At 44.2% G+C, this 17,922-nt stretch overlaps 1 protein-coding gene across 5 annotated transcripts in view; it reads right to left on the reverse strand.

The window, feature by feature from the left end:
• The window catches only part of FAM124A (family with sequence similarity 124 member A), a 45,771-nt gene that overhangs the window by 6,923 nt on the left and 20,926 nt on the right, over nucleotides 1-17,922 (reverse strand). For all 5 annotated transcript variants that reach the window (XM_075421318.1, XM_075421290.1, XM_075421300.1 and 2 more), the window contains one exon: nucleotides 9,567-10,306. In XM_075421318.1, coding sequence (XP_075277433.1) covers nucleotides 9,567-10,306 — 740 coding nt within the window. The remainder of the gene's footprint in view (nucleotides 1-9,566; nucleotides 10,307-17,922) is intronic.

The following is a 17,922-nucleotide window of genomic DNA, read 5'->3' on the forward strand; positions in this document are numbered from 1 at the left end:
TAAAAGTCTCATGCATTCAGATGATGGTAATAACTTGTTATTCTTATTTATTGACATAACTTTTGATGTGTTCCACAGAAAAAGTAATTTAATTTGGTCTCTCAGGTCACTACTGGTAAGAGACGCTGGGTCTGATTCAGCTGTGTAATTGTAGTTACCCACTGTATCCTGCCTGGCCTGCAAGCACACGCATGGGGCACATTGGACACAATCAGGGATTCCAGTGCCTGGGAATGTTCCTGGGCATGTTTAATTTATTAATACAAGTAAAGTCTTAAGAATTTTAGGAATAAAACACAGACATAAGAATAGCTTTTTCACACTCTTTCTAATATTTACAAACCTTCCAGTTTAAATCAGCTGATGTTAGTTTTGGAAGTTAGATGTGCAACGCAATGACTACAAGTGCAACCAAACTACCAGCACTGAAATGGATGCTCACCCAAGGCATCACCTACGAGGGTGCGGTGCGGAGGGCAATGTCAAGATAAATGGATGAGGTGAGATGAAACACCCCTGCTAGAAACCCCAAGGGGTCTCATGTAGGAACTTTCTAACCAAAATGCAGATTAAAATTAGAGACTCAAAGGCAAGGGGAAATGCACTTCTAAGTGGGATCATTTGGAAAGGGCAACCTACCCCACTCAGCCAAACAGCTTTAAGTACCTGGCCTAACTGGAACATACTTACACTAACAAGAAAAATCTACTTTAGGTAAGATCTTAGTTTTAAGATTTTGTAATTCTTAACATTTTTCCTAGCTCTTTTAACATTTCCGTGGACAGATGAGAGCATTTCATTTTATACAGGGTATTTGCTGTTATTCCTGCTACTGGGTCACAGCTCCTGGTCATGCCCAGTTGGGGTGTTAGGAGGCAATGGTGGATCAGCGAGGAGAAGGGGACAAGTACAGCCTGCCCTTAGGACGTCTGCTTGCAGGGCAGGCCAAGAGACATCACTAAAGCACCTTATTTCTGAACAGCTCTGTTTGTAGGAAGAATTGTTTACCTTGATCCTTTTTTGTTTAGATGTGTTATGATTTAGAATACCAATTTTCTAATGCTGCTCTTCATGATATGGGCAAAAAGGGAAATAATAGGGGGAGATTTTTTTAATACTTTCATCTTAAAGCAACATAACTGAAAACCTTCCTGACTGTGAGAATAGCAGACTGTGCAACTGTGCTACAGGTAGTGTGTCAGAAGCTCCATCTCATGAAATACTAGTGAATAAAGATTACAGGCTAATCCTGTATTGTAGAGAACTGGATTATGTGGACTAATAAGACTTTTCTATACCTACATTCTGTAGCTTGTCAGAGATCACAGAGAGGATTCGATGATTTAACCAGGATTAAAACTCGGGCAAAACTAGCTCCTAGTCCTGCGCCAAGGCCGCTGACCGTGCACCCTTGTACCACCCTGGCATGGCACAGGGAGAGCTGCATGCAGCCTGTGTGTTCATGTGATCGCTCCTCTTTGTTTTAACCTTACGGTGCCTGACAGTCCCACAAAGTTCAGACTGGATTTCCACGTGTGACTACTCTCGGGAAAATAAATAGAATCAGAGAATCATTAAGGTTGGAAGAGACCTCTAAGATCCTGAAGTCCAATCATCCACCTAACAACACCATGTCTGCTAAACCATGTCCTGAAGTGCCACATCTACACCTTTTTTAAACACCTCCAGGGACGGTGAATCCACCACTTACTTCCCTGGGCAGCCTATTCCAATGCCTGACCGCTCTTTAAGTAAAAAATTTCTCCTAATATCCCACCCAAACCTTCCCTGGCGCAACTTGAGGCCATTGCTTCTCATCCTATCTCTAGTTACTGGGGAGAAGAGACCAACACCTGCCTCACTATAACCTCCTTTAAGAAACTATGACAAGCAAGCGGGAGATGCTGATCTTCCACTGCCCTTTCGGCCAGGGCACGCTGAAAACAGCAAGACCTATTTTTGTGCCTTGAGTACAGCGTGATGCACATGCAGCTGCTCTTTTCAGCAGAACAGCCTTCTCCCTCCTCCCCAGTTCTTCCCTTGGCTTTGGAAGCCATTGCATCTGCTTTAATTTTTCTGAATTCTTTTCTCTTTTAATTCATTATCTTCAGCCTTCTCACAGCTTGCTTTCTGCACTGCCTGTTAGCTGGCTGCAGCCTGGCAGAGCCCTGCCTGGTACAGCCATGCTGCCTGCGGCAGGCACAAGCGCGGCTGAGATGCTGGAGAGGGGGTCAGCCATCCGAGAGGACAAAGACTCGATCCAAACCAAAACATTGATTTTGACTGAAATTCCAAATACAGGGAGAGAGATCTGTCAGACCTCGCCATAAAGGCACACAACAAACCCGGCCATTGACTAAACTGACTGAGATTAGCTCTCTAACAGAACAGATTTTTTCATCTGGTGCTAATCTGCTACTCATTCATAATCTCTGCACAAATCTTTGTGAAGCCTAGAGGGATTTAGAGTCTTTGTGTATTACAATGGGCTGCAGAAGAATTTCATGATGAATATCCGGGAATGTCATAAACAACTTGGGATGAACATTGCAGAAACGCACTTTAGATTTCACTTGGGCTGCCTATACCCGACAGAAAAAATCCACGAGTGCTCCTGCAGTCTATTTTAAGTTGTCTGCTTTTTCAGAAAGCAGATAGTGATCTCATTACGCATTAGCTGTATTAGGCACTGGCAGCAAGGCTCCACTGAGGTCAGAACCCAGCCAAACAGCCAGCACGGCAATGACATCACCATCTTGAGCCCACATTTTGCCTGCCTTGCTCAATGGGAGCACGGCAGTGTTTGTTTAATTGTATTAAAACCAGTGGGATTGATCCAGGAAAAAAAAATCAACACAAGGAAAAGTGGCAGAGGTTAGTCCTCACTATCACCATAGCAAGTCTTACTTGAAAGGCAAAATGTATTCAGAAGGGCAGCATACCAAAAGGCAAAATGCACAAATTTGATTGAAAATCGAAAGTATTTGAAAAGTGGCAGATACTGTGTTTACAAAACTAGAACAGGGGGTGTCTTGTGACGCTAAATATATTCACTCTCAAGAGTTTTCACTGGGTGTATAGAGTCATCAGAGATCTTACGGTGCCATGCAACATGACTGCACTAACTGAAAAGACAGAGAGAAAGTACCTTAGGATAAAGAAAAACAACTAAGAAATCTCCGCCTAGTCAAATTAGTGACTGATTCGCTGTGTGCCCCCCAAAACCAATGATTAGCACTAAGAAGAACCGAACACCTACAGCACTAAAAGGAAAGGAAAAATAGAGTAGAAGATTTTTCAAAACAAGAAGCTCGTATTAGACTTCCAGATTAATTAAATCAGCTTACGGCATCTCCCTTGACTGAGTCATTTTTCACTCCAAAGGTCTATCCTTTTCACCAGTTTCAACAGAAACTAAAAGTAATTTTTGTAAGATGCCTTGTATGCATCCTTGCTTTTACTTGATGCTTTTCTGCTTTTCTCCCTCTTTGTGTTCAGATGTGCTCTATCTGCATTATTAATTCAAGCAAGCTTGAAGTTCTTTTCTCACCTCCATTTTCCTTCTTGCAGATCAAACTGTTCTCTGCAAAAGTGCCCTCTCTTTGCCTGTTTTTGCCTTTCCTTTTTACCTTCTCTTCCTGGTTTACTTCCTCATTTTTCTCTCTTCTACTTGTACTTAACTGTAGCAACTCAAGACTGCAGTAGTGGGACTGCACATTCTTTCCTTTATTTCCCAGAGTCCGTAGTTGGTAATGCTTCGAGTAACAGGGACAAGATGATTTAACTGTATTTAAGACTACAGGGGTACATATCATCCAGTCTGACCTTGTGTTCATCATTTTACAAATCATTAAGCCATTTCTTTTCTGAGCCTGTGGACACTTCAGGCAGACAAAAGCACTTCAGTTTTCAGGAGACTAAACTGCCGTATGATTCAGGCAGGGGCATAAGACAGAGGTGCCACAAAAGCCCAAGGTCCCTAAAATGGTAGCAGATTGACTAATGCTCCTAGACTATTTACATTTTTTATCGAGATCATACAAATGTTGGATGACCACCAAGGCACCCAAACTGGAAATTAAGGGAAGGAGAGGGAACACTGCTTTGTGTTGGAGAGAGGAAATACAGAGTCAGGTGAGGTCTGGAATTACAGAATGGTTTGGGTTAGAAGGGACCTTAAAGATCATCTACTTCCAACCCCCCTGCCATGGACAGGGTCACCTTCCACTGGATCAGGTTGCTCAAAGCCCCATCCAACCTGGCCTTGAGGGGTTTGGTGGATTTTGAAGTAAATGCAACTGTGACCACACTCATTGTGTCCTAAACTTCTCAACAGAAACAGAAGTGGACACTGAGCCTCCAAGATTTGTCTTTCCTTGGCCAAGATAAGCTTGAAAGCAAACCATTCCTCATGCTGCAGAGGAGAGTAAAGTGTCTCTTTCAGTCTCAGTTGAGGCTGGGAGGGCAAAAGGAAAAGCTTTGTCCTAACCCCAGATCTTGTAATTATTTTGACCTCAGCAGCTCAGCAATACCCACCCTTGCTGCCCATATATCTAAGACAGCGTATTTTCTGCATTGTCTGAGTCCTCTTGTCCCAGCTCCTTGCCTCAGTTACGGCCAGTCTCCAGCATTCTGTAAGCAGACACCGTCTCTGCTCCCTAAAACGTATCAGGTCAGCTGTGTGTCATGGAAGAATCTCTCTCCCTGATTTCTGCATTCAGCTGTCTTGTGAGGTTTGACTACAACCATACTTTTCATGCAGATACGTATGTTTTAAATAACCTGAGGGAAATACAGACACTTTTGTTCTCGTGGCTCCAGATAAAAGGGGATGAAGAGATGAGTTCATGAGACACCTGTATATAATACACTGAATAAACAAAGATGCTTTCAGCTATAAGCTTTTGATTCTTTTTTCTGCATAACGTATTTGCCAATGTCTGTGTAGGCATGTAACCTTCATGCTGCTTCCCATCTTCAGGCATTCTGCACTGCAAATGCCTAGCACAGAACACCTTTATGCATGCAGCTGGCAGACATCTGCACCCCCAGATGGACTTCTGGCAACTCCAAGGGTGCATTCAACAATAACGTAGTGATCTTGTACATAGATGACTTCAGCTGACCTCATGAAACGATGAGGGGATGAGTACTGCCTGACCATAGATCTAGACTACTCATTTTGTACACCAAGCAAGGGAGAAATGTCCAAGGTAGCAGAGACCTGAGCTTGCAGCTAGCACAGCAGCAGGTTAATAATTCTTAATGGTTGGGTCCATAAGCAATCTGTTCTTATAACCAAAGCTTCAGGTAATAAACCATGTTTCCTAAATATGACTATACCACTTCTGAACTCCAGAGTATGATCACCCAGTATAGGCAAGAAGAACATTGGCTGATTAACTCAGCAAATCAGCTAAAAAAATCTCTCTAACTAAAAGCTGTGATCAGTTAACATTTGCACTGTTATTTCAAGGATGCTCTATAAAGCAACACTAGGCAGAAAATAGCCACCCCATAAAGAGTATAGGTTCACTAGCACAATAACTGGCATAAAAGCCTTACAATGCCAGATCTGACTACCTTGCTTCAGTCAGGATTAGCACAGACTGGTAACAAACCACACATTTCTTGGGATTTTTATTTGTCTTGGCTTTCTGGCAATGTTGTTTGCTTCTTGGTGCCAAAGACAGTGGAGGGGGAGGGATTTTAGCAAGAAATTAGTTATTACAGGGTGAATCAGGTGCCTTAACATAGGTGTTTGGTCCATTTTGGTATCTCCTGGAGTGCCTGCCTGGCTTTCCAGGAGCGCACTGCCCTCCTGTAGGTCCTGAGTCTGATCTGCCAGGACACCTCTTCTCAGTGGCTCAGGAATCCTTTGGCAAGTAAAATGGCAGTAGGTCTTATGCTTAAGCACTGAGTCACTACCTAGATGAGATATTAATTTGCTGTCACCCACCTTCCTCCCAAGTATGCCTGCATGCCCCCCCTCATGCAGAGTAGCTAGGAAATTCTGCCAAAATGCTGTGTTACCTTTCCTATCCTATCCAAAGGCATTCTCATAATTTAAAGAAGCCATCTGTGCACTTTATTCCCTCTGCTCACTACCCCCGCTTCCCAAACATGAATGGCCAAGTTACCAACCTCGCCTGCTTCCCACCTTGCACTGCCAGCCGTGCGAGTTCATTAGCATCTCAGCTGTCTTTGTGTGGATTATGCCCAGAGGCAGCCAGGAATTTGGACAAAACCTATAAAACTGGCAGTATATTCAGTATACCAGTATATAGTATATTCTTAGCTGTATTATTTACATACTCTTGTATGACCCATAGAGGTCCCTTCCAACCCCTACCATTCTGTGATTCTGTGATTTCCACTGCTCTGACAAGAGCTCCCTAGAGCTCCTGCTTCTGGGCTTAGCACTGATGCAGCAGTGCAGGATGCAAACGTGCTCTTAAGCCTTGCTCCGGCTAAAGCCAACTGAAGCTTACCCTTTGCCTCAGCTGGTATGTAGCTGCACCCCTGGAGCTAGCTTGCCAATGTGGAAAAGCTACTGTGACAAAATAATTTTGAAGGGCTTCCTTGCAAATGAAGGAATAGTTTCTGTGGTATTAACCAGACTTATCCTGCACATGAATAACTTCGTTTTCTCTTGCACTGACTTTGTCTAAGCCCCTTGGTAATTGCATTTGCAAAATGGGTTAAGAATGTGGATCAATCTGGATGGCAAGTATCCAAGTCCCTGTAAGCACCCCAAGAGAAACACAGAGGTCACATCTTGTTAGTGTAACCATGGAGGTATATTCAAACTTCAAACATTGTACCTGTTATTAACAGGGATGTTAATCCACCATTTTGGGTATGATTGGTAATTTTAGTCTGTAAAATGGTACAGTATCAATATGAAGTAAATAAAAATGTTCTGATGATTACTAAGTACCAACTGATGTGCAGGCTCAAAAATACCAGGATGTCTGTCATTGTTTGGGTTCACATAACTGTGAAGAAGTGAAGTTATTGCCAATGCTGTGGCACTGATAGTATTGTTAATAGCAGCACTCTATGAAAAATCAAAACTTAGTCCTGTTACTTTAAAAGGTAGATACTGTAATTTGTTTTGAACTCAGAATGAGTTAAAAGAGCATAAGGAGTCCATGGATCACCAAATCCAGTGTTTCCTATAACCCATGATCCATCATACAATCTCTTTTCCTTAACTGACCATCCTGTCCTGAATTAGGGTATTAACCTGTTTGCAGCTGCTCAGTGGCTGTCATGTAGTAGGCCATCAGTATGGACAACTGCCATCTTACATCTATTTATCAACATTTTCTTGTTCCTGTGCCAGGAAAGTAATTAGTGAAATAGCCTTTTCCTATTCCTACCGTTCATCTTCTGGTATGTTTTCTGAGCATAGTCAGAGCTACCTTCCAACAGATGACCCTACTTTTCCAGTTCCCATCTGTAAGACAGTAAATCCATTCCTCTGCACAGGGTGAGAGCCCTTCCCTGTACCCACACCTCTCTGAAGTCACCTGTCTGGAGCCCAGGGCTGAACGCAGGTGGGGCCCATGGGACTTTGTGCACAAGCACACTCCTTAGGGGACACTAACTCTGGTACACATGGGAGACTGCACTTCTCTTTTCATGGCCATGTTGTACTGGTGGCTTGTAGTCATTTGAATGCAAACAGGACATTTTCCCTTCGGTTTAATTATGGAGCTCCACTTCTGATTTTATAGAATTGTTTAAAACCTATACACAAGGACCTACACTTCATGAATTTAGAATCACATAAGTTAGACCCAAAGTCTCTGTTTTCTCCCCATTTTGCATCTATTAAATTTCTTGTGCTTCACCACACTTCTAATATGATGATTTCCATTTCTGTAACTTCATTCCCATTTGTCATTTTGCCCTCCTCTTCAGCACCATCATCTTCACTGAAAACAGAAATGAAAATTAATTGCACTTGGAGGCCATGCTTAGCAGGCTCTCGCCCTTCTATTTTGTTGCATATGGCTAAAATCTTGTTTTAACTTTCTTTGCGGGGTTTACCTCAGCCTTCTGTTTGGCAAGACTTACTGAAAATTTACTGTTTGGAAATCAAAAGCCTTATTTAGAAGTCCTATTGTTTAGGTTTTTTTACCCTTCCCTTCAATTTACTTGAAACCGCTGCAAAAGCCCATAAACCAAAGCTTTATCCCATAGCAAAAACCTCCTGAAAAAGAACAAGGAAAAGCGGACGTAGGTGAGTATGGCTGCTGTGCAGAAGTTTCATGATAGTGCTTGTAAGCTGAAGTTTACAAGTTATCTCAGGCTAACACAGATATGCCTACGGTGCAAGCAGTAACCCTGACAAATTGGTGGCTGTCCTGGCAGATGGCCAGGGAAGCTGAATTGCCTCCTGAGCCCTCCATGTGTGCTGTTCCGCTCTGGCAAGGGGTGTCTCTCTGGGCGGCATCTGCAAAGCAGCATCAAAAGGTTTCACCACCACCTGGATGTGACTCACCAGAGCACAGATGCCCTGTGCACCCAGATTGTCAGTCCCAGGAGCTACAAACCCAGAGGCACTGTGCTGCAGGCACTCTCTGCACGCTGGGAGGTCCGCACAGTGGAACGATGGCACCCACAGTGCCTCTTCCACAGAAACAAGACCAGACAACTGGACAAGCTTCATGAATGCAATTCACTCTAAAAAAAATACCCTGCTTCAAAATCTGAACAACAGTCTTCTAAAGGTGAGGGTCTGTGCTCCTTGATTTGAATGCTAAGCAGCAATAAATACCTCTGCAGTGCAGGAATGCACATTAACCTGGCTCTGGGTTGCCACAGATACCCCCTCTGCAGGGCAGACAGCTGTTAAAAGCTTGCTGCTCGTTATCCCCTTTATCTCCCTCGGATGTGGTGTAGTGAAGCACAGCATGCTGATACATTGCCCAGATATGGTGCCTACAGATGTCTTAACAAATAAACTCTCTTTCATGACTTGGTTACGAGCGCTTGAGGTTAGTTCAAGAAGAGAGTCTGTGGGAATGTGTCTTAGGCTGCTCTTCAGGGTGCATTTCCTTCACCACCTCTCTCACCATCCTGATAATCACTGCGCAAAAGAGAGATGCAGTTTGTCACCCCGTGATGCTAGGAAATAATGAATACCATCAGGAATTCTGCTTGTCTTCCATAAAAATCTCACAACTGAGAGCTATTTTATAAACTCTTGTCAGTTCTGTGCCCATATTTCTTATAAAACTACACCCATCAGCCATCCTTTCTCCACTTGGGCTCATAATTCCTTGTCTCCTAATTCTTTTAAACAGCTATCTCATCTCACATCACTCTGCATAAACTGAGGTTGACTGATATCTGGGTAGTATCATCCACTGCTTTCCTGATTAGTTACACACACAGCAAGGGGTTTCCAGTTCTTTCTTCAGTGGTACTGTCCTGGCTCTTTCTCCTAGGACAGAGCGAAAAACAAAGCCTCCTTTTCTGGTTGCCATTGCAGGTTAAGCTTTCCTGCACAAAACCAATAAATGTGCTTCTGTTTCCCTGCGTACTGAACTTACCTGCAAAAGGATCCTATTTCCATCGTGGTCTTCTGTCTGCCACCTGCCTTCACTGATGGGGCTGCAAGGGTTGGGCAAGAGAGGCACAAGCTGCCCCACATCTTTTACTCTGAACTCCAGCACCGCTGACTCTGTCGGCATTGGCACCTGGCCCTTGGGAAGTTTTTTTAAAGAAAACTGAATGTCTATTTCCATGTTAGAATAGATGGGAAAAACACAAAAGTCTGGTTTTTTCTGACATACTGGTCTTTTCAGTATTAACTCGTACAATTTCAAAATGTCAACAAAGTTTTCACTCCTGCAGTATATAGTGAAGCGGATAATTTCTCTCCCGTAGTGCACGGGGCGAATGGCCCATAGAGGAGTCTCTGGAGCCAAAGTGTAGAAGTCCTGGCTGCATGGCATGTAGGGGAGGAACTTCCCATGCACTCGCTCTGTGTGGTGGTAATGCCAAGGCGGCCGCTGAAAGGTTTCGTGGAGCTGCAGGATTGGTTCTTCTCCATATTCCTCCTGCAGAAACAGAATGATGGCAAGGGCTGGCTGAGAAGCACCAGCCTTACCTGGCTTCCTGCGCTTCTTGGGCACTCGTCTTTCTGAGACTCGGAACAGCTGGAGGTCTGGATGGATCCAAGCTAGAAGCTTATCGATGGCCTGCTGAAGAGTCTTGGATTCACCTGGGTCTGTGATAATATGTACACTAACGAGGAATGGGTCTTGTATGCCTTCCACAGAAAGTTCACCTGAGAGTACAAAAAGAAAAAATATCCGTTAATATTTGTAACCAAGTTGTCAACATTTAGGTGATGCTTAAAGGATAAATGGTCTACTCAGTCACCCTGGGCTTTTTTCCCCATCTCTGTCAAGTTCACCTGCAGCAAACTAAAAATAATGTACAGAGATATAGTAACCGAGAATATAATCAGAAGACAGAGAAGTTTCATCAAGCATACTGTAAGAGTTGCTGTTTCTACTGAGGCAGCATCCAAAAGACATTACCCAACGTGTGTCCCTCTGTTAGAAAAGAGCTGCCCCATACAGCTGAGAGCTAGGAAAGACAAAAATACTGACAGTGTTGGGGTGAAAGGGTCACTAACGATGTGCAGAATGATCAGGGTGGACAGTGTTCATCCCACCTTGTTTTAGTTTGTGCCAGTTGGCTTGGGGCATGGAAATCACACCACTGAACTCCACTTTATCACCTTGACATTGGAGTTTTCCACACAGTTAAGTGTGTTCTGTGTCCTGGAGGCAACTGTTTTAATAAGTAAGGCAAAGTTTGTAGGGAGAGGTAATATCTTTTATTAGACCAACTGATACAGCTGGGGAAAAAACCAGACAAGCCTTCAGGCACACAAGTACTTCTTCAGGAAAAGATATTACTTGTCCCTACAAATCCTGCCCTGTTTATATGTTCAGACCATCAAGACTATAATACTACTGCTTCAAGGTTTTTATAAGATTAGGGAAGACTGGTAAAAGCAGGAAGCACAAAAAATTGCATTTACTTAGGGAAAAAAAACACCCAACCCTCTAGTTTGCCTTGGGAATGTTCACAGGAGCTCTATCTGTTCTTGTCCCTGAAACCTCTTTGATAGCTCAGAAGCAGAGCAATGACTGGTTGGAGGGCAGGAGAGAAATTGCTGGAGTTGCACGCCAGTAAAAATGCATGTGAATGGAGATCCAAGACAGTTTAATAAATTATCCAGGTAATCTGGATATTTTTGCTGAAATGGTTCCCCCTCTGTGGTGTTCTGAAACCACCTCCATGTCTGAGACCCCGAGCCTGGGCACAAAGCCTAAACGTGTGAAGCCTTAGAAAGGCTTCCCAAGTTTTTCATTGTGCAGACCACATTTAATAGGGGGACTGTCTTGCAGGCCGTTTCCCCTCCTATTGGCAATCAGTACAAACCTCTCCCTCCTCCTTCCTGGCATCAGAATAACATTCCTGTGATACTTCAGCAATTGCTTTAATGGCAAACAAGGATTATAGAAGTAGTGTATTTTAGTTGTCTTTCAATACAGAATAGCTGCAAAACCCAGAGAAAAGCTAGATGCAACTGCACACCTTTCCAGAGATGAGCAGTCAACCTACCGTCAGCCTCAGTTTAGAAGCTGTGGAAAGATATGATATGTAGAGCAAATAGCAAGCACGCATTTTGCCTAGGGGAGATACAGAGAAACCAAGTAAATAATCAAAAATGCAATATAATTACAGCAGAGTTCTTGTATCTCTGCATGAAATGGGTGATGTGGAGTGACTTTGTCAGACGGTTAATGGAAGACAAAAACTGAAGCAAAAAAAAAGTTTGTGTCAGTATATGGCAAGAGGCTTTGCTGTGGCAATTGCTACTGGTAGGTAATTCTTCGAGCTATCCCCTGTGGATAGTCACAGTGTGGGAGAAAGACAAAGGAGGTGTGGGGGGAGGTCCTCTCATGGTCTTTTACATGGGACAGCAGGGCAGGAAGGAAAACAAATTGCAGAGGACAGTGATCTAATAAAACCAGAAAGAAAGTAATCACCATAACTACAGAGTCATTCATTTTATAAGACTGGAATAGAAGATGTTCAGCTCTTTTCTCCTTCTGTTTCCTTTGTTACACAAATGTTATCAAAGCCTGCAACAAGTGACAGGCTTGATATTTATGCATATAAATGACTGCAGCTCTGAAAGAAGCCTGGGCACAACAATGTGAAGCAAAGAGCCATCGTTCCTGTCGGCTTTTTGCTCTGCATTGAAAAAAAAAATTCCGCGAGCACAGCTTTTCTGCCCTCCTGTTGCTCAGCATGGTGCACGGACTCTGAATGGCTAAAGCATTTTTCAAAAGCGGAGCCTTGTGGGAGCCAGCCCCAACATTAGTATTCTGCAGCCATCGCTGCCTGTGCCCATCAGCACCAGCTGCTCGCAGAGCCAGCCTCAGAAGACCACCAAAGCACGGCACAAAGCCATCGTTAGGAGCTGGGGTTATACGTACAGCAGAGCAAATCATCTTTTTTTGAGCTAGAAGCAGCTAACTATGTGGAAGGGCGGAAAAGTGTAACAAATCAGTACAAAAAGAGCTTCAGTATCTATTCTATGGTAGCAAAGATGCTTTTACTGCAAAAGTTCTACAGCTTTCATTATGTGGCTTCTGTGCTTGTAAAATGGCAGCCCCTTCTGTTTTTGCAAGAAACAGAGAAACATAAGAAAACCAGAAATATGAGGCAAGGAGCTCAGAGAAACTTCCCCTGAACTGGTGATAAGTTGCCAATTGTTTCTATGTTACTAATAAGTCTTTTTTCTTCAGCTGACAAGGAAGAGTGGGAAACGGCACCACTTCTCCTGACACCATTCATTTTCCCCATGGCAAATTGTCACAGAAGCAAATGAAAGCTCTGCATAAGTATGAGCCTTCCTGTGTTACTAGTTAATCCCACAGAAAATACCAAAATGCTGAGGCATCTATTTGAAAATAAGCTCCACAGTTCTCACAGCTATTACATTTTTTTCTTGCCGATGACAGAACGGGATTAGTTCTCTTTGAGTCGGCAAAGCACTAACATTGCTAAGAGGTAATTACTACCAGGATTGAAAGAGTATTTTACAATTCTAAACCTTTACTCCTCTGTTAGGTAGTATTAACCACCCAAGAGAGGTTAAAGCAGTCAGCCCAAATGCAGAGGGGCTGTCACATTCGATGTCCTAAAGCTGAGAGCTAAAGGTGGCCTGATGTTTTATGAGTGAGCTTTCGATGGATCCTTCTCTACGTATTATTTTTATTTTGTCGCTGATGCGATACTGCTGAGCGGAGAAAAAAGTGCTGCAAAGCAGAACAGCAGTCTTGCCCCGTGGTCCTCCCTTCCTTTCCCTGCCCAGAAACCAGCATCTTTTCATCAGAAAGACAATCTGACAGAAAGCAGCGGGTGCTGTCACATCTGTCTGTGCCAGCTACCTCATTTCGCTATGTCTTCACTGAAATTCAAGCTGCCTTGTCTTGGGGACAGACAGGACAGGTACCTGCCTGCCTAGCCCAGTTGCTTACGTCCCCTGCTGAGTGCATGGAGAGAGGCTGCCACCTCTGAAAAACCTGCGGAGGATAATCTTGCCTTCCTAATTCCTCTCCTCCTAATTCCACGCTGCAGGGAACTGCAATGCCTGCAGAGGACAACACTCTTGGCACCCAGAGCTGCCCAGCTCTCCCCTGTCCAGAGGTGCCTAGTGGGATGGCTATGACAACAGTGATGATCTAGTGGCACAAACACCTGTGGGTGAAGCAGGAAGCCATGTCTAAGTGCTCTGCTCCCTTGCGATGGAGGGCAGGGGAGGCAGCAGCCAGCACCCCTTCGAGGTGATGTAAAGACTCGGGTACCTGGTAACGCTGTCCTTGTTGCAGCTGGCCAGGAAGGCAGAGCTCCTGGCCCAAAGCAGGCACAAACTGGTGCAACTTCAGGCCAGGGATTCCAGCAGCTGAGAGGCAGGTAGGTTCATGTGGAGATAGGGAGAAATGCAGCTACAACTCCTTCTCCCTGGAGTATGTATGCATTTTACATTAAACCACACAAGAGGCAAAATGTCCCTAGAAGAAATGAGCAGAGTTTTCTTCCATGCTGCCCCAAGAACCCTAGGTTAGAGAAGTCTCCCTCTTGCGTCTACTTTTTGGCCCCAGGACTCTTGCACACCTGGCTCCAGCAGAATGGTTACTGGGTTATCTGGCCACGATCTGGCAGTCCAGTCCCTCTTTTATACTGCGAGAGACCCAGATTGCATCCTCCCAGAGGTGCCCTGCACGAAGACCTGTTCTTTCTCAGGGCAGTGCTCCAATCACTTTTTGATTTCGGGAGAAGTGACCACCTTCAGCAGTCTTCATGGCATCTGAGTTTCCAGACTTCTCCAGCGGACTTGGGTGGAAATTCACTGAGTGCCTAAAACCAGCCCACAGCAGAGCTTCGGAAGGAGATAAGTACCTGTCTCCCCGAAATGTCTCTCCTAGCTCTGTGTTGGTGAATCAAGGCATGGACCTAAAGACCTCTCAGACTCACCAGGAGATATTTAATGAAGAGTTACCTACAGGGTTAGGCAAACCTGGTAAGTATGCAGTGGATGGAGTCTACAGCAAAGAGAGTTTTCAGGCGGACTGGATCCCGGCCCCAGTTTGTGCATGGGAGAGTGAATTTCCAAACTGTGGCAGATATTTTCAATTTTCTAGCCACCCACATTTTCAATCTTCTGTCCAGGAAATTCAGAGGAAGTATTTAACCTATACATACTTGACATAAATATTTTTTTAGCTGGTCCGCAATATTGCATTGAGAATCTGAACACTGGAACACAAACTTCCATTTTCCTGCTGCAGCACGCTGCTTCATGGGAACCAACGCCTGAACCTCTCTTACACCATACAGACCAGATTCCTTTATCACGACATCAGGCAGTAAGATTCCACATTTCATTCTGACCAAACTGCATGATACACTACAGGAGATGTAAATCAGGCAACGGGAGAGGGTCAGAGTGAATTCACCAAGCTTCTGAACTGCAGTTCTCGTCAAGCAGTACTTCATTATCAGGAAATAATTGCTAACAGAAAGTAATGAAAAAATTTAAAACTGAACACTACAGATCAGCACGTCTTGTTCATTGTGAACAAATAAAAATATTTCAACTGTGAGAATGTAAAAAAAAAAAAAAATCACTGCATAGATAAAGTCAGGAAAAAAGTGCACTATAATATTTCCTAATTGAAACTTCCTGGGATTTCTGTTGTAAATGTCAATATTTCCCTATTTCAATCCCATTCCAAAACACAAAGAAATGTCAAAATGGTAGCATTTCTCACTGAACAGGACCTTCACATTTTGTCTGAGTCCAAGGCAAGACTGACCGTTTCAGGCGTATTAACTGAAAGGCTCACGGGCAGATACAAAGACAGAGACTATTTTCATAAACAGGTAGCATCACTTTATAGGCAGCTGCAAAAGAAGTGGCTACTGGACATCTCTGGCAGCAGAACCCACTACTAGGTCATGCTTTGACACATTGTGCACCATCAATAATCTTTTGAACAAGCAGGATGTGACAGATTCACCGGCTCCTCCATTCTCTTTCCCCGCTGTTTAACAGCATCTGACAAATGCAGGGCTGCAGGATAATGTGCTTCTCAGCATGCCCTGCTTTGCACACCACCTCAAACTCGTGAAGCATGTTCAGAAGCAATAAGAAAAGGGGATATTCTGCACAGCACAGCGACAAGAGGAGAAACCTCTTTCACGCTCCCTTCAGAGCAGCATTTTCCTGCGGAGCTGCAGTTGAATGTTCTCTGATGGAGACAACGGTGCCAGGATGCTCACTCCTCCACCCGTACTAAGCTAGTATAGGCAAGGCACTGCAGGCCAGCACACTGACAAGCATGGCAAAATGGTCAATCTGCTCCTCCAGATGAGCACATGATATAGACTCTCTGTGCTGTTACCCAGTTGCTGTAGAACCAAAAAAAAAAGAAAGTATTGAGCAAAAATAAAGATGGCAAATTAAGCTCATTATCTGCCTGATGGAGATAAAATGTTTTCTCTGGTAAATTAATACGAACAGTCTTCTGGGGTGTCATTGTCCTTAGTGTACAGCATGCAGCCAATCCTGCAGGAATGAATCTTATATAAAATTATACTTAATGCCCATAGAGGCCCTGCATGATCAAGCAAAGGCAATGGCAGATCCCATCATGTGGTACCTTTGCTGTTAGATGGTGCGGCAGTTGCTGAAACTCCCCACTGCGCTGCAGCCAGCGTTGAATTCTCATCCTTCTCCCACCAGCTACATTCCCCTGAACTGCCTAAGGGCAACCTTTCATGATCACCTTAAGCTGCTGTTGAAGGGGCCATCTCACTCCATCTCCCATCCTTCACCTCTCTGTGCACTCCTGCCCACTCCCTCATGTTGGCCCGGGTACTTGTGTAGCTACACATCTTCAGCTGATCATGCAACTGCACGCTGACACTCACTCTCCTGTTCGCAGTGTTATGGTCTATGGCACTAAGATCACCATCTCAGCTTGCCTTCAGAATGCTATGACCCTCATCTTCTTTGTAGGAAACACAACCATTGTGGCCCAGAGTCATCCCATGGAAGGTTAGGTACCTGACAGATGTCCCTCCAGCAGGAGGCTGGCTGTCCAGGGCTCCCTTTGTAGTCCATGGTGAGAGACAGAATCAAACCTCAGATAAGGCCCATCACTTTCCACTGTCCACAAGTGTAGTGGAAGCCAGGTAACTCTGCTTCTGTCTTGGGCGTCTCAACCATGCAACTAAAATTGGAGGGAAAATTTGTGGGCCTACATGCTTATCTTGCAGTTCATTCTTGATCTAGTATCTTATCTTTCTGTATCACATTGTCAACAAATAACCTGTTTTTGTGATGAGTGTTAAGGAACAAATGCTCTTGAGCTATGTGATTGTCACGTCTTCCATTACATCACCCCAAATCAACCTCTCTGACTCCGTTAGTCAGGCTGCTGACTACTCATAGCAAGGCAAAGAGTCAGCGACTACTTAGGTCACAGAACTCTCAGTCCCTATTTCTCTCATCTCCCCATTCACAGCTTTCGCAGCTTTCTCACTTATCCCCTGACTATCTGGCAGACAAGAAGCAGTTCACACTTGCTATAAAGGTACGTGTGTGTTGCCTGTGGGCTGACTGTCCAGCTGCAGGTTAGGAGAAGAGGTAACTTGAACTGACAGTAGAGCTTTTTTTCTCCTTGGGGACAAAAGTTTGTCCCACTGCCTTTCATTCAGTTCTGATGAAACCTGTGGGAAGTTAGTGTCTCCGTGAGGAAAGATGGCACATGCTCACATCATGTTTCCCTTCAAAAATAGCCTAAAAATAAAGGGAGGGGAGTGCCACATTGTGCTTCTGGCTGTGTAATCCCATGTCCCTGACACTGAAGCCTTCTCCTTGCTGTGTGTTCTACCTCGGCTTTATGGAGCCTGTAGGCATGTCAAAGCAGAGACTGTGCTTTACTATATATTAAGCATCCAGCAAAAAAAGACTCCTGACTCTGAGAAAAAGGTGCATGGCTTTATCATGCAGACAAATTGTAGGAACCCACAGTGCGTGCTTTCACACCTTGATTAAAAGCAACCAGACTGCTTGGCAATTCCTCACAAACAGCCCCCAAGATAACGACTCTTCCGGTAATGCTGTGGTCTTCTCCAGCAGCTCTTTACTCTTGCTCCATCGTGCTCTTCCAACCTGGTGTTCTCCTCTCTCAAAATCTGCTGCTGATACCATATGTTACATTGGCAACAGTAGTGTTAGAAATAATCAGAACTTCAATTTAAAAAAAAAACACATCCTTATCATCCGCTTATCCTGTGGAGAGCACT

This window comes from Opisthocomus hoazin, chromosome 1, assembly GCF_030867145.1.
Source record: "Opisthocomus hoazin isolate bOpiHoa1 chromosome 1, bOpiHoa1.hap1, whole genome shotgun sequence".
In the NCBI taxonomy this organism is placed as follows: Eukaryota; Metazoa; Chordata; class Aves; order Opisthocomiformes; family Opisthocomidae; genus Opisthocomus; species Opisthocomus hoazin.